General features: G+C 21.1%; 7 protein-coding genes across 7 annotated transcripts; 2 read left to right on the top strand and 5 right to left on the bottom strand. All coding sequences in view use genetic code 6, as the record gives it.

The window, feature by feature from the left end:
* Positions 1 to 710: 710 nt before the first annotated feature.
* On the bottom strand, positions 711 to 5,529 carry TTHERM_000411469 (cyclic nucleotide-binding domain protein, putative; the record flags this gene model as incomplete). Its single annotated transcript, XM_012798820.1, has 16 exons — positions 711 to 795; positions 1,013 to 1,102; positions 1,305 to 1,394; positions 1,669 to 1,758; positions 2,068 to 2,157; positions 2,322 to 2,411; positions 2,705 to 2,794; positions 2,847 to 2,936; positions 3,208 to 3,297; positions 3,610 to 3,699; positions 3,988 to 4,077; positions 4,364 to 4,453; positions 4,753 to 4,842; positions 5,046 to 5,135; positions 5,375 to 5,430; positions 5,491 to 5,529. The coding sequence occupies 16 exons, from the start codon at positions 5,527 to 5,529 to the stop codon at positions 711 to 713; spliced, it is 1,350 nt and encodes a 449-aa protein (XP_012654274.1).
* Positions 5,530 to 6,435: 906 nt separating this feature from the next.
* On the bottom strand, positions 6,436 to 7,361 carry TTHERM_00411450 (transmembrane protein, putative). Its single transcript, XM_001020839.2, has one exon. The coding sequence runs from the start codon at positions 7,322 to 7,324 to the stop codon at positions 6,578 to 6,580; it is 747 nt and encodes a 248-aa protein (XP_001020839.2). The 5' UTR covers positions 7,325 to 7,361; the 3' UTR covers positions 6,436 to 6,577.
* A 1,720-nt stretch (positions 7,362 to 9,081) lies between these two features.
* TTHERM_00411440 (transmembrane protein, putative) lies at positions 9,082 to 9,660 on the top strand (the record flags this gene model as incomplete). Its single annotated transcript, XM_001020838.1, has 1 exon — positions 9,082 to 9,660. One exon carries the CDS (start codon positions 9,082 to 9,084, stop codon positions 9,658 to 9,660), a length of 579 nt encoding a protein of 192 aa, XP_001020838.1.
* Positions 9,661 to 10,742: 1,082 nt separating this feature from the next.
* On the bottom strand, positions 10,743 to 11,327 carry TTHERM_00411430 (BibA; the record flags this gene model as incomplete). Its single annotated transcript, XM_001020837.1, has 1 exon — positions 10,743 to 11,327. The coding sequence occupies one exon, from the start codon at positions 11,325 to 11,327 to the stop codon at positions 10,743 to 10,745; it is 585 nt and encodes a 194-aa protein (XP_001020837.1).
* A 1,292-nt stretch (positions 11,328 to 12,619) lies between these two features.
* TTHERM_00411420 (BibA) lies at positions 12,620 to 13,222 on the top strand (the record flags this gene model as incomplete). Its single annotated transcript, XM_001020836.1, has 1 exon — positions 12,620 to 13,222. One exon carries the CDS (start codon positions 12,620 to 12,622, stop codon positions 13,220 to 13,222), a length of 603 nt encoding a protein of 200 aa, XP_001020836.1.
* A 609-nt stretch (positions 13,223 to 13,831) lies between these two features.
* On the bottom strand, positions 13,832 to 14,843 carry TTHERM_000411419 (kinase domain protein, putative; the record flags this gene model as incomplete). The annotated part of the gene is made up of 8 exons (XM_012798819.1): positions 13,832 to 13,928; positions 13,982 to 14,071; positions 14,125 to 14,214; positions 14,263 to 14,352; positions 14,405 to 14,497; positions 14,557 to 14,646; positions 14,696 to 14,736; positions 14,793 to 14,843. The coding sequence occupies 8 exons, from the start codon at positions 14,841 to 14,843 to the stop codon at positions 13,832 to 13,834; spliced, it is 642 nt and encodes a 213-aa protein (XP_012654273.1).
* Positions 14,844 to 15,413: 570 nt separating this feature from the next.
* Positions 15,414 to 21,229, bottom strand: TTHERM_00411410 (transmembrane protein, putative; the record flags this gene model as incomplete). The annotated part of the gene is made up of 5 exons (XM_001020835.2): positions 15,414 to 18,460; positions 18,672 to 19,416; positions 19,831 to 20,501; positions 20,562 to 20,813; positions 20,869 to 21,229. The coding sequence occupies 5 exons, from the start codon at positions 21,227 to 21,229 to the stop codon at positions 15,414 to 15,416; spliced, it is 5,076 nt and encodes a 1,691-aa protein (XP_001020835.2).
* Positions 21,230 to 21,841: the final 612 nt, after the last annotated feature.

The following is a 21,841-nucleotide window of genomic DNA, read 5'->3' as shown; positions in this document are numbered from 1 at the left end:
ATAATGAAAAGTAATAATTATAATTATTTTTTCTACATTTAGATTTTAAATAGAATGTAGGTAGATTAAAAAAGTTAATAATAATTATAAAAAATAAGCTGAAATATATTTTTTAATTGTCTTTTTTTCTAATTTTACTAAAATAAATTGATTTAAAACCTCCAAAAATAAATATTAAAGAAATTTAAGCTTGCTATTTATAATTTAAAATTTTATATTATCATTTTCTTAAGTTGGAAAAATGTCTTTAGAAACAATATCTTTATTAATTATAGATTATCCATAATTTAATTTCATTTATTATTTTGTATTAAATATTAATACCCATCTTTTACAATAAAATTAATCATTATGGCCAACATTTTTTTAATAAAATAATTTGTTAATATTTATAGTTAAAACTAAGTGCTGTTTTTCATCATTTTTAATTAGGAATAAATTAAAATTTATTTAATCTTATTTTATTTCATTAACCAAGGTTAATTTAGTAATTACTTTATTTATGTAAATTTAATTCTTAAATTTATACTTTTTAAAACTATTTTTTCATTTACCTAAATACAACATTTATAAAAAAAGTAATAATAACAAATTTATCAAAATTTTAGGTCAATTTATCAAATTATAAAATATTTTAAAATAAAAGAGAGTATATTATAGTATTCAAATATAGTTATATTAATTCGTCCTATTACACTACTTTTTCATCATCAATAATTTATTTTTAAGTCAACTAATCTTTTTAACTTGAAACACTTTAAATTCAATTGCTATGGTTAGTTGATTTCGTTTTCCCTTTTAATACAAATTAGTGTAAATTACTAAAAAATAAAATAAACTTTTTAAATAAAACATTACATTTTAAACCAATAAATAAAAAAAAAGTTAACACATAAAAAATAAAAAGAAATTTAATAAATAAATAAATTATAAGAGTTTGATGTATCGTTTTAAATTCATTTTTATATTCAAAAATATCACAATACAAAAAAAATAAAATATTTATTTTTACTCTAGATAAAGTTTCAAATTTGAGAGATTAGTGAACTTTCCTAAGATATAACCTAAGCCTGAGGCAGCTACATCACCAATTTAATTTCCACTTTTTAAATATCGAAGAAAAAACAAATGTTAATTTGTTTGTTAGAAGGAAAAAATGAAGAAAAAACTATAAATAATAAGAAAGGAACTAATAATAATAAAAGTAAAATTTATAAATTAAAAAATGTGTTATAAAATTAACAGAAAAACAAAGAATAAAAAAATACACCAAAGCTCAATAAAAAAAGATAATTAATTTTTACCTAAGATAAAGTGTCAAATTTGAGAGATTAGTGCACTTTCCTAAGCCTTAAACTAAGTCCAATGTACCTTAATCACCCATATAAATTTCTCTTTTTAAATATCGAAGAAAAAATAAAGAGTAAATTAGAAGGGAAAAATGAAATAATAAGAAATTAATTCATAAAATAAAACAAAAATTGAAAATAAAAAAATAATTTAAATTAAAAAACAAACAAATAAAAAAAGCATACAGATAAAATAAAAAAATACTAAAAATTAATTATTTAAAAAGCTAATAAAAAAATTAAAAGAGTTAATTATATTGTTTTAAATTAATTTTAAATTCAAAAATAACACAATCCAAAACAAATAAACTGTTTTTACGCAAGATCAAGTACCAAATTTGAGAGATGAGTGCACTTTCCTAAACAATAACCTAAGCCCGATGCACCTTGGCCACCAATTTAGCTTCCACTTTTTAAATATTGAAGAAAAAATATAAAGTTAATTAGTTAGAAGTAAAAAACAAAGAAATAATATGAAATAATAAGAAATGAACTAATTAGTTAATTGATAATAAAAGCAAAACTTGAAAATGAAAAATAACTTAAATTAACAAACAAACAAATAAAGAATTAAAAAAAAAGACAAGAAAAATGAAAAAGAATATTAATAAATAAAGTAAAAAGTTAATAAATAAATTAAACAGATTTAGTTTTTTTGTTTTAAATTCATTTTTACATTTAAAAATAGAACAATCTAAAACAAATAAACTATTTTTACCTTAGGTTAAGTGTCAAATTTGAGAGATTAGTGCACTTTTCTAAAACGGAACATAAGTCTGATGTACTAATAACACCAATTTAATTGTAACTTTTTTAATATTGAAAAAAAAAAATAGTAAATCAGTAAGTTTAGAATGAAAAAATGAAAAAAAAATATTAATTAATAAGAAATAAAAACTTTAATAATATTGTTTTAAATTCGTTTTTCAATTCAAAAAAGAGAACAATCCAAATCAAATAAACTGTTTTTACCTTAGATCAAGTGTTAAATTAGAGAAATTAGTGCATTTTCCTAAACCAGAACTTAATATTGATGCACCTATATCACTAATTTAATTTCCGCTTTTGAAAGATTGAAGAAAAAAGATTTAGTTATTTAGTTAGTTAAAAGAAATAAATGAGAAAAAATACGTAATAATAAGAAATAAACTAATTAATAATAAAGTTATAAGTTGAAAATTGAAAAAATGAGCTAAATTAACAAACAGTCAAAAAAATAAATAAATAAATAAATAAAAAACATGCACAATAAAAAAACAAATATAAATCATTTAAAAAGCTAATAAGTTAATTTTTTTAAAAATAGTTTTTATATTAAAAAATAGAGCAATCTAAAACAAATAAACTATTTTTACATTAAACTAAGTGTCAAATTTGAGAGATTAGTGAAATTTTCTAAAACTGAACCTAAGCTTGACACACCTTCGTCACCAATTTAATTTCCACTTTTTAAATTTTCAAAAATATCGCAATCCAAAACAAATAAACTCTTTTTACGTTAAATTAAGTGTCAGATTTTAGAGATTAATGCACTTTCCTAAACCAGAACTTAAGCTTGATCCACCAATTTTACCAATTTAATTTCCACTTTTTAAATATTGAAGAGAAAAATATATAGTTAATTAGTTAGTTAGAAGGAAAAAATGAAGAAAAAATATGAAATGATAAGAAACAAATTAATTAATAATAAAGCAAAAAATTTAAAACGAAGAAATGAGTCAAATCAACAAACAAATAAATAAATAATTCAATACAAAAAATGAAAAATAAATAACTAACTAACAAATAAATTAATAGAATTACTAATAATTTTTTAAATTCAAAAATACACTATACAAAATAAATAAACTGTTTTTACCTTAGGTTAAGTGTCAAATTTGAGAGATTAGTGCACTTTCCTAACCCAGAACCTAAGCTCGATGCACTTACATCACCAAGGTAATTAGACCTTTTTAAATATCAACGAAAAAATATATATTTAATTAGTTATTTAGTAGGATAAAATGAAGAAAAATATGAAATAATAAGTATTGAATTAGAGATAATAAAACAAAAGTTGAAAATAAAAAATGAGTTAAATAATTAACAAACAAATAAAGAAGAAAAAAAAAAAAACAAATAAACAAATAAACAAAATAATAAAAAAGAAAAATATATCAAATAAAGGTGAAAAAATAAATTAAAATAATTAGTTATATTGCTTTAAATTAATTTTTAAATCCAAAAAATATCACAATCCAAAACAAATAAACTGTTTTACCCAAGATAAAGTGTTAAATTTGAGAGATAAGTACATTTTCCAATACCAGAACTTAAGCCTAATATACCTTCATCACCAATTTGATTACACCTTTAAAGAAAAATATATAATTAATTTGTTAGTTAGAAGTAAAAATAAAGAAAGTCAGTATATGAAATAATAAATAATGAACATATTAAGCAGAAGTTTAAAATTAAAAAATGAGTTAATTTAGCAAACATATAAATAAATAAATAAATAAAAATAAGCTAATACTTTAAAAGAAAGAAAAATAAATCAAATAAAAAGCTAATAAATTAATTAAAAGAATTATTTTAATTGTTTTAAATTCATTTTGATATTCAAAAATAACCTATTCAAAACAATAACTGTTTATACCCAAGATCAAGTGTCAAATTTTATAGGTTAAATAACTTTCCTAAGCAAAAACTTAAGCCTGATACACCTTAATCACCAATTTAATTCCCTCTTTTTAAATATTGAAGAAAAATTATATAATAAAAGAAAAAAATGTAGAAAAAGTATGAAATAATAAAAAATGAACTAATTAATAATTAAAGAGTAAGCTGAAAATGAAAAAATGAGTTAAATTTACAAATAAAAAAGAAAAAAAAACATAAGCAAGCACAACAAATAAAAGAAAAAATAAATCATAGAAAAAGCTGTTAATTATTTTTAAAAGAGTTATTAATATTTTTTTTAAATTAATTTTTAATAAAAATAGCACAATCCAAAACAAATAGACTGTTTTTACATTAGATTAAGTGTCAAATTTGAGAGATTAGTACATTTTCCTAAATGAGAACCTAAATCTGAAGCACCAATAGCGCCAATTTAATTAGATCTTTTTAAATATTAAAGAAAAATATATTATCATTTAATGAGTTAAAACAAAAAAATAAAGAAAAAATATGAAATAATAAGAATTGAATTAATTGATAATAAAAGCAAAAGTTGAAAATGAAAAATTGAGTTAAATTAGCAAAAAAGCAAACATATAAATATTAGAAAAACACAAATATAATAAAAATAAGCCAAAAATAAATCAAATAAATAAATAAATTAAAAGAGTTATTTATTTTGTTTTAAATTCACTTTTAAATTAAAAAATAGTGCAATACAAAACAAATAAACTGTTTTTACCCAAGATAAAGTGTCAAATTTTAGAGATTAGTGCACTTTCCTAAACCAAAACCTATGCCTTAAGCACCTTTATCACCAATTTATTTAGAACTTTTTTAATATTGAATAAAAAATATATCGTTAATTAGTTAGTTAGAAGGAAAAAATGAAGAAAAAATATGAAGTAAAAAGAAATTAATTTAAAATAAAAATAAAAGTTGTATATGAAAAAATAAGTTAAATTAACAAGCAAACAAATAAATAAATTAAAAAAAACACAAGCACAATAAAATAAAAATAACAAGTGTTTTTACCCAAGATAAAGTGTCAAATTTGAAAGATTGGTGCACTTTCCTAAACCAGAACTTAAGTCTGATGAATTAATTGCACCAGCTTAATTAGATCTTTTTAAATATTGAATAAAAAATATATAATTAAATTGTTATTTAGAAGGGAAAAATGAAAAAAAATTATAAAATATAAAAGAATAAATTATTAGTAATCAAAATAAAAATTTAATTAAAATAAAATAATTAAAAAATATACGCATGAATAAAGTTAATTTATATAGAAGCTAATTAATTTCAATTTAAAAAATAATATTGTAAACTAGATGAAAATAATAATTTTAAATCAAATTTACTGATTCTCCAGATTAATATGGATAAACTAAAATGATTAAGGTGAAGAGCTTAGAAACTTATTTTTTTAATAAAAATAATTTAAATAATATTTATAAAAAATAAATTAAATATTCACCTCTTCTAGATTGCAAAAATATGTTTTCTGTTATATCATTTTTTTTTATTTAAAAATATTGAATATCAATTAAATTTAATTTAATTAATTATAAGCCTTAATAAAGAACAAATATAATTTAATTATCAAATAGAATTTTATAAATTTACTTTTAGGAAGAGAAATCACAAAAAGTTTGTGTAACTTTAATTATTAAATTTTAATATTTCTTTTAAAAGCTTGTACTTATTAAAATAGCAAGCAAAGATGCTAGTCATATTTTGATAAAAACTTTTATTATTTAATTAAATTTTGAGAAGATAGTTTTAAAATATTCTTTTTTTTTATTTCAGCTTAGTTTAGTAAGGTGAGTTTTCATAAAACATTTAAAACATATTTAAAAGAATATAATATTTATAATATCTCTAATTATTCTCAAATCCTATTAGTTTTTTTTACGAGAACATGTAATTTAGGTATATAAGTTGAATGCATAAAATTCGTGCTTTTTAACCTATTTAAATAAATTTTTAATAAATAGATTATACATGTGAAGAATTATGAAGGTAAGTATTATAAAATTAATTTTTAATGAGTGATATGATTAATGTGCAATAAATGATATCCTCATGAAAAAATTTGATGGATGTTATATTTTCTTACATGTATTTTATTTTGATACTGTTTTATCATGTTTATTTATTATTCTACACCTATACAAAATATAAAAATTATTTCAAAAGTTATTTTCTCTTGATTAGAACTATCTCTTCAATTAGGAGATCTCTTATAATAGAATATTTACAGAATATAACATATTTTAAGTAAAAATATATTTGATTGACATAATGATGAAATTATAAATCATAGAAATTTATAAATTTAAAAAATATTAATTTATTTACAAATAAATCAATAATAAAATCTAAAATAAAATTAAAAAATATTTTTATATTCTAAAACTACAAAGTATAAAAATATATATTTAATTATGAATATTTATTAATATTTTTTAAGATAAGGCTATCAAAATTAAAAAAATCAATCTATTTCGGTATCTTTATTTTAAGCTTCTAAAACTTTCATGTAATTAAGATAAAAATTATTTTCAAAATAGCATAGCGAAGACAATCAAACCAAGAGAGGAAACTAAATATACAGAGCTTAAGCTTGAAGTAGAAGCAGGATTAGCCTTTTCTTCTCTTAAATTACCATTTGGTTTGTTTTCAGTTTATGGCTTGTTATCAGGTTGAGTTTCTGGCTTATTTTCTGGTTTAGTTTCAGGCTTATTTTCAGGTTAAGTATCTGGCTTATTTTCAGGCTAAACATCAGGCTTGGGTGGTAAAGGTGTAACCTCAGGCTTAGGTGGTTAAGGTGTAACCTCAGGCTTGGTATTAGGTTCAGAACCCATAGCTTCTTTATGACATTTAATCTCAATATCAATCTTATCTTAGAGGATTTCACGTTTAGATTTGCATTTAGATTTAAAGCATGAAATTCTATTTGCAAAAGAATCATTATCATCCTTACAATCGCTAATACAATCATTAATTTTGTCTTATTCTTCACTGCATTCTTCATAAGTTTCATCATCAAATTTACAGGTTTCAGGCTTATTATCAGAGCGGCATTTGATATATTTATCAGTGTCGTCTTTAGTCTTTACATAAGAAAGAGCTAATAAAACTAGTAGAGCAAAGGTTATAATCCTCATTTTTTTTCTTATTTCTTTTTTTTTGTTGAATAATGTGATTTAGTTTTTTATGAATAATTTATAAAAATGTTATGATACCGACCAACTGCGCTTATTTAAAGAATTCTTAATTGAAATGTTACTATAAGTTTAATCATACATTTGATAGTAATAGATACAAAAATTAGTATATTAATCTATATAATTAAATTGAGTAACTTATAACTAGTACCTAATAGAAATTATTTAACTATTACTAAGATTTATAAGATAACTGCCAAACAATTAATTAATTTTATCCATATTAAGTAAATATAAAATAATATAGATAATTTAGTGATATAAATTACTAGTATTGGTATGTTGTAAATGTAAAAGGAAAATGAATATTTTTCTATTTAAAATAAATGCATTTTTGCTTTTTTTAAATGCATATCTTAGATTGAATTTATAAGAGTAAAATTAATTAGTTTTAAGTTGATAGATTAGTAAAATTAGAAATAAAAAATTTAATAATGAAATCAAAAAATAAAAGTAATTAAAAAAATTTCTATTAAATAAAAAAATCATTCTGACATTTAGTTAAATTAATGAAATCGTCAATTTCTTATCTTTTTTTATATTACTAAGAATCGCTCACTGATTTCGAGTGTATTAAAAAATTAATAAGAAAAATAACATTTTTGGAACTACGTTAATTAAGTTAGTAGAGTTTTTTAAAAATTAATTAATTAATGTACTACCAATCTTCATTAATAAGGATACAAATTTAATAGTTTCATATTAATGGTTTATATTATTAAAAGAATATTTTTTAATATATGTGATGCCTGTCAACACTATCGTCACTATCGAGGTATTACGATAATTAAATAAATAGCAAAAATAATTATTTCCTATAAAGTAAAGATCATATTATATTAAGTAATACTAAATACCTTACAGTACTTAGTTTGGATAATATTTTTATATCATATCTTCTTTTAAAAAAGGAACAAAATAATATTTAATTTTTTTAAAATTAATCATAAGCCTTCTTTTTTAAAGGAAGTTTGAATCAAAAAATATTTAAATATCTAATTCAATATAAAATAAAAGTACACCGCTGATAAAAAATTCATAGATTTTGACATAATTGTCATAAAAAATATTACAAGACAAATGAAAAAATAATATTTAATTAAAACATGAATATGAAACATTAATCAAAACTATATTTTTTTTGATATATTTATCAAATTTAAATTAAAATTATATTTGATTTATTATCTTTATTTATATTACTAAGAATCACTGATTTAGAGTGTATTTAACAAATTAAACAGAATATTTTTAGTATTAAGTTAATTAAATTAGTGGAATTTTTTAAAGATTAACTAATGTACTACCAATCTTCATTAATTAAGATTTAAATATGACAGTTTTTTATTTGATATTTTATTTACATATGTTAAATAAAATGAACTAACCTTTGTATTTTATGTAATCCATATAGAGGTAATAGAATATGTATATATTTAAAAGCCAAATGCAGTTATATCTAGAGATGATGAAAAATATTCATTTTAATTTTAAAATTTACAATTATCATACCTAGTAGTTTATATAACTAAATTATCTTTTTCAATTTATATTAACTTAGTATAACTAAATATTAATTAATTACTTGTCAGTTATCTTATAATCTAAGTAATAGTTAATTAATTTGTATTTAGTACTAGTATTTAGTTGCTTATTTTAATTATATTACTCTGTATACTGATATTTTTATATATTACAATCCAACCTATGATTTAACTTATAGCTTCATTTTCAACGAACATGCTTTAAATAAGAGCTTTTAAAATTGTAATATTTACATAAATTATTCATAAAAAACAAAATCACATTATTCAACAAAAAAAAGAAATAAGAAAAAAATGAGGATTATAACCTTTGCTCTACTAGTTTTATTAGCTCTTTCTTATGTAAAGACTAAAGACGACACTGATAAATATATCAAATGCCGCACTGATAATAAGCCTAAAACCTGTAAATTTGATGATGAAACTTATGAAGAATGCAGTGAAGAATAAGACAAAATTAATGATTGCATTAGCGATTGTAAGGATGATAATGATTCTTTTGCAAATAGAATTTCATGCTTTAAATCTAAATGCAAATCCAAACGTGAAATCCTCTAAGATAAGATTGATATTGAGATTAAATGTCATAAAGAAGCTATGGGTTCTGAACCTAATACCAAGCCTGAGGTTACACCTTAACCACCCAAGCCTGATGTTAAACCTGAAAATAAGCCAAATACTAAACCAGAAAATAAGCCTATATCTAATCCTGAAAATAAGCCAGAAACTCAACCTGATAACAAGCCATAAACTGAGAATAAACCAAATAGTAATTTAAGAGAAGACAAGACTAATTCTGCTTCTATCTCAAGCTTGAGCTCTGTATATTTAGTTTACTCTCTTGGTTTGATTGTTTTCGCAATTCTGTATTGAAAATAATTATCATCTTAATTACAAAAAGTATTTATAAGCAAATATATAAATAATTATAATGTAATTGCATGTACTAAATTGAATATTTTTGTATTTTTTAATATTTTTGAATATAAAAATATTTTTAGTTTTACTTTTTAAGATTTTATTATTTCTTTATTTATTTATTTATAGTAATATTGTTTAATTTAAAAGATATTTAGGAAATAGATTTATCCTTGACACATAGAATTAATTACAAAATTATTTTACACAAAATTAAATTAAAATGTTATTATCAAATTATCAGTTTAAAAATAATGTAAAGATTAGATTATAAAATTATTTCAAATAAAATAAAAACATTACAATAAAATTTTGAGTTAGTCACAAATACAAATTTTAACACTAAAATCAAAGTTATTTCTTGATAATTCCACCATATAAAACTTCCCTAAATTAAAATTATAACATTAAATCTAATTAAATTCCTGGTATAATGCTTTTCTATAAACTTATTTAGCCCAAACCTAATATTGTAAGAACCGTAATTTCTGCGCATCAAAATTTTCGGGCAGGAGTGTGCGGAAATAAATGAATTAATGATTTTGGTGCACGAAAATAAAATGAATGCATGAGGGTACGCGGAAATTACAGTTCTTACAGTATTTTAATGATGTACTATTTTTCATTTAATATACCAAAATTTATCAGAAAATAAATATTTTATTAATACAATATTCATAATTTGATTATGTTTATGTGATAATTATTTTTTAGTATTGCAAGGTTCTTTAATATTAATTTTATTATTATGATAGATTAATTTATCTAGTATTGATTTTTTTGATATATACATCAAATATATTTAATTGATATAATCATGAAATTATACATTTGAAAAATTGTAAATTTAATAAAAAATAATAATTTATATACAAATCAATAATAAAATCTAAAAGTAAAATAAAAAAATATTTTTATATTCAAAAAAACTACTAAAATGATAACAAATATTTTATATAAGAAGATAAAGATATTAAAACTAAAAAAATCAATCTTTTTAAACATCTTATTTTAAGCTTTTAAGATTATAATTATTTTCAAAATAACATTGCTAAAACAATCAAGCCAAGAGAGTAAACTAAATATGCAGAGCTTAAGCTAGAAGTAGAACTAGCCTTGTCTTCTCTTAAATTACCATTTGGCTTATTCTCAGTTTATGGCTTGTTATCAGGTTGAGTTTCTGGCTTATTTTCAGGTTGATTATCAGGTTTAGCTTCAGGTTGATTATCAGGTTAAGTATCTGGCTTATTTTCAGGTTTAACATCAGGCTTGGGTGGTTAAGGTGTAACCTCAGGCTTGGTATTAGGTTCAGAACCCATAGCTTCTTTATGACATTTAATCTCAATATCAATCTTTTCTTAGAGGATTTCACGTTTGGATTTGCATTTAGATTTAAAGCATGAAATTCTATTTGCAAAAGAATCATTATCATCCTTACAATCGCTAATGCAATCATTAATTTTGTCTTATTCTTCACTGCATTCTTCATAAGTTTCATCATCAAATTTACAGGTTTTAGGCTTATTATCAGTGCGGCATTTGATATATTTATCAGTGTCGTCTTTAGTCTTTACATAAGAAAGAGCTAATAAAACTAGTAGAGCAAAGGTTATAATCCTCATTTTTTTTTTAATTTATTTTATTTTTAATAGTTTTATTTTGTTTTTTATGAATAATTTATAAAAATGTTATGATACCAACTGTGCTTATTTAAAGTATTGTCCATGGAAAATAATGCTATAAATCAAATTATATATTGATTATAAGACATACTAAAATAAATATATTTATCTGTATAGTTAAAATGAGCAATTTTTGCTAGTACTAAATATAAATTAATTAACTATTACTTAGATTTATAAAATAACTGTCAAACATTTAATTAATTTTAGCTGTTAAGCATATATAAAATTCAATAGATAACTTAGTTATATAAATTACTAGTCGTGGTATTATCCAAAATAAAGATCAAAATGAATATTTTTCTATTTGTAAAAAATATTTTTTTGCTTTTTAAAAATTAATTAATATCATTTTATCTAAGATTTAATTTTTTGGAGTAAAATTAATTTAAATTTCATAGATTAGCAAAATTAGAAATAAAAAATTTTATAAAGCAAATTAATAAAAATATTTAAAGAATTTAATATGATTAAAAAAATAATGAAATCAAAAAATAATAAGTCATTAAAAAATTACTATTAAATAAATAAAATTTCTGATTCTATTGTAAAATTAATGAGATCGAAAATTTCTTATCTTTATTTATATTACTGAGGATAACTGATTTAGATTATATTAAAAAAATTAATAAGAATATTTTTGGCACAAAATTAATTAGATCAGTAGAGTTTTTTAAAGATTAATTAATTAATGTACTACCAATCTTCATTAATCGAAGTTCAAATATAACTGTTTATTATTTGATGATTTATGTTACTAAATTTTAAATAAAATTACCTAATCTTTTTATTTTACGTATTCAATATAGAGGCAATAAAATATATTTATGTTTAAAAGCCAAAGTAGTTATATCTAGAGATGATGAAAAATATTCATTTTAATTTTAAAATTTACAATTACCATTCCTAGTAATTTATATAACTAAATTATCTTTTTCATTTTATATTAACTTAGTATAACTCAAAATTAATTAATTACTTACCAGTTAACTTATAAAGTCTAAGTAATAGTTAATTAATTTATATTTAGTAATAGTTTTTAGTTGCTTATTTTAATTATATAACTATTTATTAAAATAATATTTGTATATCTTACAATATATGATTTAACTTATAGCTTCATTTTTAATTAACAATACTTTAAATAAGTGCAGTTGGTATCATAACATTTTTATAAATTATTAATAAAAAACAAAATAAAACTATTAAAAATAAAATAAATTAAAAAAAAAATGAGGATTATAACCTTTGCTCTACTAGTTTTATTAGCTCTTTCTTATGTAAAGACTAAAGACGACACTGATAAATATATCAAATGCCGCACTGATAATAAGCCTAAAACCTGTAAATTTGATGATGAAACTTATGAAGAATGCAGTGAAGAATAAGACAAAATTAATGATTGCATTAGCGATTGTAAGGATGATAATGATTCTTTTGCAAATAGAATTTCATGCTTTAAATCTAAATGCAAATCCAAACGTGAAATCCTCTAAGATAAGATTGATATTGAGATTAAATGTCATAAAGAAGCTATGGGTTCTGAACCTAATACCAAGCCTGAGGTTACACCTTAACCACCAAAGCCTGATGTTAAACCTGAAAATAAGCCAGATACTTAACCTGAAAATAAGCCTGAAACTAAACCAGAAAATAAGCCTGTATCTAATCCTGAAAATAAGCCAGAAACTCAACCTGATAACAAGCCATAAACTGAGAATAAACCAAATGGTAATTTAAGAGAAGACAAGACTAATTCTGCTTCTATCTCAAGCTTGAGCTCTGTATATTTAGTCTACTCTCTTGGTTTGATTGTTTTCGCAATTCTATATTGAAAATAATTAGATTCTTAGATTATATATATAAATAATTATAATGTAACTGCATGTATTAAATGAATATTTTTGAATTTTGTAATTTTTTTGAATATAAAAATATTTTTAATTTTACTTTTTTAGATTTTATTATATCTTTATTTATTCATAGTTATATTATTTTATTTAAAATATATTTAGGAAGTAAATTTATCCCACTATTTATCAGTAGAAAATTGACCCATAGAATTTAATTACAAAATTATTATACACAAAATTAAATTAAAATGTTATTATCAAACTATCATTTAAAAATAATATAAAGAATAAATTATAAAATTATTTTATATAAAATAAAAACATTACAATAAAATTTTGAGTATTTCACAAATTTTAACACAAAAATAAAAGTTATTTTTTGAGCCTTAAAAAAATGAGTGTTAATTAATTTGTGTAAAAATATATTAGAAAGTCCTGTATATAAATAAAATGATATAAAATTAATAATTTATTTTGTTTAGTTTTACAAAAATATAAAAATAATTAAATTAATTCACTAAGACTATTTTCTTAGATAAATATTCACAAATGAGTTAATTTTTAAAGTTAATCAAAATTTGAAAAAGCTAGTCAAATAATTATTTCTGTTGATACAAGTCTTTTGTAAATTCTTTTTTGCTTTTTAGTTATGTTCTTGATTAATGTATTTTTAAAGGTTTCCTTAATCCTATTATATTTTACTAAATTTGATAAAAGTTATAAATTTATTATAAAAATTACCATGTATTTATTTAGAAAACTCGAATATTCTTATTTAAGTATGTACTTTCTATAAAAAATTTAAGGCCTCCAATTCCAATATTGTTTGCTCTTCAATATTTAATCATAAAAATCAATACAAAATATCAATAATAATCTTTTACCTAAAATCAAAGATAATGTAGGATAAACTTTTTTTTTACATTAGTGCGTTAGTTAAATTCCTGAATGAATTATCGTTAATCTTATTTATTCTTTAATAAAAAATAAATATTGCTGTGTTTGTCATAAAATAAATTTACCTCAAATTTAATTTTAGAAATTTTATACTATCACACTTTTTTAAGGTCTCGCATAAAATGTTCATACCTTCATTACCTATACCATTCCTTCTACATAAGTATATATAATTTTTTAATTTTATTTACACTTTAATTAAATTACTCTATTTCTAAAGTTAGTGTTTGAATATTTTTATAGAATTTATCAATTACCCTTGATATAGAAATTAATCCACTATCATCAAGTTGGACTGCACTGTTTATTTTTATTAATAAGTTATTTGTTATTTGTTTTTATTTTAAATTCATGTTTACTTTAAATCTATCTTTAAAGTAATCAAATCTATGCATTAATCTAATTAGTATGTTAATTCTTTTATTCCATAACTAAAAAAATCAGTAGGGCTATTTGTTAACAATTAAAGTTTATATTGGTCTGAACTAAATAAATTACGCAATTTTTAAGCATCTTATATGCTATTTATTTGAATAAATCTATTTATTATTAAAGCTAATAAATTTTAAATTATAAATATTGAAAGTTAAAATACTTCTTTAACACTGTAAATATGTGTTTCGTCTTATTTATTTAAATCCTGCATTTTTAAGTAATTTTTTTTTTTAAATGGATTGATAATATCAGCTACAATCAATAAATTATATTTTTAAGTAAAAAGCTTTTTAAATTAACTCAATAAATTTTTTTCTCATTAGGAAAAATAAAGTTATAGAAACATTATAATTATTCCCAAATAATTATTTCACGAAGGAAATAAATATTTAGTAGAATAATAAATAACCGTTATTTTATAAATTAAATAAAGTTTAAAAATTATAAAAAAATGTAATCAAATAGGTTTCAAACCTAATAAATAAAAAAAGTAAAAAATAAAATCTTAGATTACACATTTTTTACTTATTTTTTTCTTCTATCAGGTTCGAAACCTGCTTCAAAACCTTTTTTTATTTCTTTAAAATTTTTTTTTATTATATTAAATAACATTTGTTATTCAACTATATATATATTCCTTACTCACAAAATAATTAACATAGAATAATTATAAATGATATAAAGTCAAATAATAAATTAATGTTTCAAAACTCACAGGTAAAAATAATTTCACCAAAAAAATATAATAAAATATTTAAGAGTTTATTTTTATTTATCAAATTCAATTTTTAAATGCTTCTATAAGTAGCCCTGTTCCGATAATTTATAAAATAATTGGATTCTCAACTTTGCTAACTAGTTTTTTAGCTGTGTAATACATTAAGCAGCAAATAGGTATCCCTATGAGATACTCGTTAATAAATAGAGTTAAAAAATAAGAGCCTATCCAAATATTAGCTTACTAAGGATTCTATCCTGAAATAACTACTAATATGCTATAATAGCAAAATAGTAAGAATAGAAAAGTAATTATTAAGCCGATGATTTTTAACTTTTTTTTTGAAAGCAAAGCTGTAAGTATTGTAGTTACGATAAGCAGGACTATAGTTGATGTAATACTCAGAATAATTATCTAAACTACACTAATATTTACTCCAAAGACTGAATTTAACGCCAAAAGCCATATCATTTTATTATAGTAAATTATAAATCTTATCGCACGAGAGAATTTTTAGTCGTAAATTATGAAAGTTGAGAGAAATATGTGAAAAGCAAAGATTCCTTTCACCAAGCTTTCTAATTTTAAGTAGTCATCTAGCTTTTCTTTTGCTTTTTATAATTTGAGCTTTTCTTCTTCTTCTTTTTATTATTTTTTTAAATCCTTTTTGCTCATATTTTTTTATTGCATGTTGTCATCCTTTAGTGAGATATTTTATTGAGTTTAGCCATCTAATTGATTTTAAATGGTACTTTATAATTGGTGTTATTCTGATTTACAACAATTATTTGATTATTACTAATTTTGATCATTATCAAGCTATTCTTATATTGAAAATGCTTATTTTGAATTCAAATTTTAATCTGATTTTGAACCTATTTTTAATTCTTTTTAACTTTCAATAAGTATTTGATTATTTTAAGGAGTTTCGTTACTAACTAAATTTTTTAAGCTCACTTACTTTGAACGTACTTCACCTTCACCGCTATTTTCTTACTAACAATCAAATTTAATTGAATCAATATCCAAGTGCTAGTGTGGTTATTTGTCATCTGCTGGTTAGGGGTTTTAAATATATTGTTAACTAGTTGGAGTTATTTGATTTGTTTCACACTGCTGCTACGTTTCTATATTAGCTTAGCTGGTTTTAGAGTTCTATGATTTAGTGTTTCTATCTTACTATTTACTATCGAAATTGTTAATTTTTTCTAATTCATTTAAATTCTAAATCTCACAATCTTGATTTTCTAAACTTGCTGCATGTATGATTTATTCGTTATCAAGTTGAAAATTTGAAAATTGTTATTAAGTTTGAATCATTTAATTGCCATTTTCTTTAACCAACTAATTTTCTTATTTTTCATTTTCCTTAGTCTCTTAGTAAACACTTTGCTTTATCGTTTCTAATTAAGATAATTTTTCTACTATTTTTTCATTATTCTTTACTATAATAAAAAGATTTTAGCTTTTTTTGATATCGTCCTTAAGGTAACTTTTTGATTTTTTTATTTATTAAATTTCTTCAAGCTTTGTTAATTGGTATTTTTTATTTGCAATATTTAATTTATCTCTTTTGTCAAGTTTACATCCAACAATTACTAAAACAATCAAAAATATATTTAAACCTATAATAGTCCAAATTGGTGCATACTTGTACCAATCAGTTAAGTGTATAAGTCTTTCTATTCCATCCCCATCGAAAATATCTTTAAGATTTTCATTATCAAAAAGCTATTCAACATCTGCTATCAATGAAGTTACGTCAGGTTTTTTGCATGAGCAACTTATTTATCTTTGATTATCTATGACTTAAACTGAAGCTTTACAACTGTTTGCTACCCATTTTCCACTTGTTGAACGTTAAATACATGTTAACTTTTCTTCAGCAGTAATTTACCCAAATTAGATCTCCATAGGAACATCTAATTAAGCTGGGTATAAAGTTAAGAATCTTCTTCTTCTTGAAGGTTTTACATCGGTTTTTATGGATGGAATTATTACAGGATATGTTTTATTAAGCAAATTTAATATTTATTAAGAGGAGGTCTTATTTTAATATTATTCATTAATTTATGAAAGTTCATTTCTATAGACATGACTAGAAGTAGGGTATGTTTGCATTTAAACATGATAATTGGCTGTTACTTTATTACCAGATGTTTGACCTGAAATACTGCTACCTTTATAATATTTATTGAGTAAATTCTAGTAATTTAACTTTTCAACTGTTAACACAGATTCTATAGTTTATATGATGATAGGAGCTTAATTGACTGCCATAGTTTGAGAAATCCCATCTAAAGATTTAGATGTTTGATCAATCATATTTTAGCAATCTTAAGCTGTCCAACTGTTTATAGAATTAACACTTTTCACGAAACTCTATAATGTATTGCTTAAAATTTATTAATAATTATTTTTTTGAGAGCTAGTTAAAGTAGATTAATCTGCATTTGATATTTCTTATGATACATCATTAATAGTTTTTTCATTTTAAGCCTTTATAATTTAAGCTAAAGCAGGACTCATTTGAATTTTAGATTGAGAAATTTGTGAAGTAATTTTTTAGGAAAGCAATAATACGTCTTAACTTAGTTTAGACCAAGAGGCATCTTATAATCTTTATATAATGTTATTTTTTAATGTATTAATATTCTCTGGCTATTAATACTATGGTTATTTATTTTCATAATACTGAATAGCAATTGAAATCATTCGATAATTTATTAGTTCTTAATTTTAATCTTGCTATTACTGAGCCTTAGAATATTGGTCTTATATAAAATTTTCATATTCAGATTGATCAAAGTTAATATCTTTAACTTCTAAAATTGAGGTAAAATTTGCTTGAACTGAGTATTAGCCTTGTACAACCACCATTAATGTTAAATTACCTGGAGGGAAATATGTGATGATCTGAGAGCTACTTTAAACTAAGCTTAATTCTTGTCTATTTATTATTTAAGGATTTTCAATTTCTTATTATAGTTGAGTCTTATTTTAGTAATAGAAGTATTGGTATGTGTATGGTTAATATTAAGAATCAAATTAGCAGCTATTAACAAAAACTGTAATTTAATCTTTGAATCCCTTATAATTATTTGAACCACCTAAATAAATTTAACAAAAATAAAAATTAATTATTTTTTAATTCACCATAATAATTGATTTGTTTAATTTTATTATTAAATAAAAAATTTAATTAATTTTAGAAGTATTTATTTGGATAAATATTTTTTTATAAACATTTTTCAATTTCAAAAAATTTAATAATTTAGTAAATTTAAATGTTTTTTAAGAAATAAATTATAAAAGAATTACTGAATCCGAAGCCACATTGTTAGGGTGGATTACGTATTTTAACATCTAGTTGAGTAGGAGAAGCAACTGTAGACTAATAGTATGTATCCATAGCTTAGAATTGCAAAGTTAATTCAGTTAGTGAATTAATTGAAAAGCTTAGATTGGGAAAGTAATCTTAGATACTAAATGAAATAGCACTTGAGTTGGAATACATACTCTTCATTGTGTATTTATCTTTAAATATTCTGACTGTATAGTTAATAAGTGTATTATTCAAAGTATAATCTAGATACACTGAAATTATATCTTGATAAGAAACAGTTATTGAGCTGGGAGATAACTGATTTTAAATAGTATAAGATAACTGAGCAGGTATAGTATATATGCTTATGATAGCCTTTTAAGTATTTGTAAAATCAGAATTTCTTGAAGCGATAGCATAAATATTGTAATTACTATTCAAACTTAATATATTTTTTGGCATATCCAATTCATAACCAGAATTTAAATCAATAAGAGCTCCATTACTTGACTGGCATGGTAGATTATTTGTATCGAAGCAGACCCACTAAATTGAAAACAAATTTGTGTCTGTTGTCGCATAATTTGAATCAATAACTTAAGCATTTAAAGTTAAACTTTAAGATGGATCAAAATTTATGATTGGAGTTTTTTAAAGGAGAGATAATTGAAAATAACTTTGATAGTTAAACCAAAAGTATTAAACAGTTTATACTGTTTATTGAGTGTTGCTTACAGAAACCTATTTAATTAAATAATTCAATTAAAAATTTTATATAGCTTTTTTATTAAAAATTTTAAAATTATTTTTTTTATGTAAATTATTATTTATTATTTTTCACTTTTTAAGCAACAAGCAAATGCAAGCTTATTTTTCTTCAAAAAAAAAATTTAAAGATTAATTTTTATTTAAAAATAAATAAAAAAATAATTTTCTGAATATTTTGTTTGTTGAATGAATTTATTTAGAAAATAGCTATTATGGAAAATTGAAGAATAGATTTTTGAGATTTTAAAGCGTTTTTTATTCTATTTTATTCAGCACAAAAATTTATTCAGTTTTTAATTTCTTTTTTTTTTCTTCATATTTTTACTTAAAAACAAGTTGTAAGTAATATTGCAAAAAAAAAAAAAAATTATGAATTTAAATAAATACCTTTAATTCAACATAAGTGTCTTATGTAACTGAATTTGGAGGAATATCAAATTCATATAGAATGATTTCAGGTTTAACAGAAATAGGAGTAAATATTTAAGGATAAGAATTTATATTAACAGCAAAATCTAACATTGAAGAAGATGGTGTGTGAGTTAATGAAAGTTCGAAAGGAATTTTAGAATTAAAATTATAATTTGAAAGTAATTTACTAATATTAAGAATATTTATTTGATTATCTTTATCAGTAAGAGATATTTAAATTTGGTCGTTTGTTACTATTTAAAAAATATTTGTACAAACTGCTTAGATTGTTATTACTGTCCCTTTAAAGAAATTTTTCAAGTCAAATTTTAACTAAGTTTAAGTACAGGAAAAAGGTAATGTTGGGTTTGCTTGCGTGTTAGAAATCAAACTACATTAAACATTTAAATTACTTTAGTTAACTATGGTAGCAGTTTTACTGCTTGATGGAGTAAATGGTACGCCTATTTCAATTTAATTATTTTGAAAATAGCAAGATTTACTTATTTAATTTAATTAGTTTAGAATCCCTACTTAATTTGTTAATGCAGAATATATTTGTTTGACTTATCCATTTCTGTAATTTAGTATTTAATTTGTAACTAACTTAGGAGTTTGTAAGATACCAACTTTATCATATTGTTAACCTGATAATTATAATTAACAAATATATGATTAAAATAATTTTTATGAAAATAAATATTTACCTACTACAATTATAAACTAATTTTAATGGTTTTAATTTATATAGCAACCAGCGTTTTATTAATTAAATGCTAATCCATAATTAGCAAGAGTTGTTTAATGTAAAATAATGCAATTACTTTAGAGCATTTAAAATTGCTTAGATTCATCAATTCCAGATATTCTAATATTATCACTAAAATTGATTTGTACTGATATTAAATCTCTTCCTATAAATGTATTAAAAGTAAGATTTAATGGATCACTGCATATAGCTATTATTTAAAAAAATAGTTTTGAAAGAGCGTTAGACAAAATAAATAAATCTACTTCCACTTAAGGCATCGTTGCAAGTGCATTACCCATTATTTAATGTATATTATTAGTTACAAGTTGTACATGTAGAGCTGCTTGAACAAGTTTAACAATTATCAGGGCATTTAGTGCAAACTCCATTGACTTCTATAAATCCTTAAGAGCAATTACAATTAGGGAGAACCCTTCCATCAGCACATTTCAAGCAGACCGAAAACTCGCATATTTCACAATTTTAGATACCAGCGCAAGGTGAATAAGTTTTCAAAGATTAAGTTTATCTTAAATAAGAAAAGCCCTTTTGGCTCTATTCTTATTTAGAAAAACAGATTATTTGTGAGAAAAAGAAGAAAATTAGTATTTTTTAAGCAAACATTAAATTAAATATTTTTTTAATTAATTTATTACCTAAAATTTTTGAAAATCAACATTAAGATTTTAAATCAACTAAATAAGCAAATAAAGTGTAAAAATTTGCTCGAACTTAAATTTAGTTTTTAATATTTCACATTACATAGATTCTAATCTTCAGTAAAAATAAGTTCGATGCGTATTTATTAATCGTATTTCAATTATAAATCAAGCAAAATATTCAAATTTATTTTTCAATTTTTCAAATAAAGAATTTCATGTGTGTATTTAATTGATAATAAGCGCATTTTGCAAGACTTTATAAAAATGCAATGTGAATATTAATGCATTTTTAACAACTTTGCATACTTAACACATTTTATAGAGGAATTTAAAGGAATCGATTTTTTTAATAATAAATAAGCTTTTTATTATTTAGCCACAAATAAATATCTAACACTTATCATAGAAAGTGTTGACTCATATTTTTTTAATTCTTATAAATCTAAAATAAGGATGATTCATTTGATAGAGAAAAATGATTAGTAATTAATAATAGAATTCAAAAACATTTATTGAAGTAAATAATTTAGAAATAGCTACTAATTTTCAAGAAATATTTTATTATTTTACAATA

The sequence above is a fragment of the Tetrahymena thermophila genome (assembly GCF_000189635.1).
Source record: "Tetrahymena thermophila SB210 genomic scaffold scf_8254555, whole genome shotgun sequence".
In the NCBI taxonomy this organism is placed as follows: domain Eukaryota; phylum Ciliophora; class Oligohymenophorea; order Hymenostomatida; family Tetrahymenidae; genus Tetrahymena; species Tetrahymena thermophila.
Note: the sequence above shows the minus strand (reverse complement) of the source record. Positions and strands in the feature narration are given on the sequence as shown.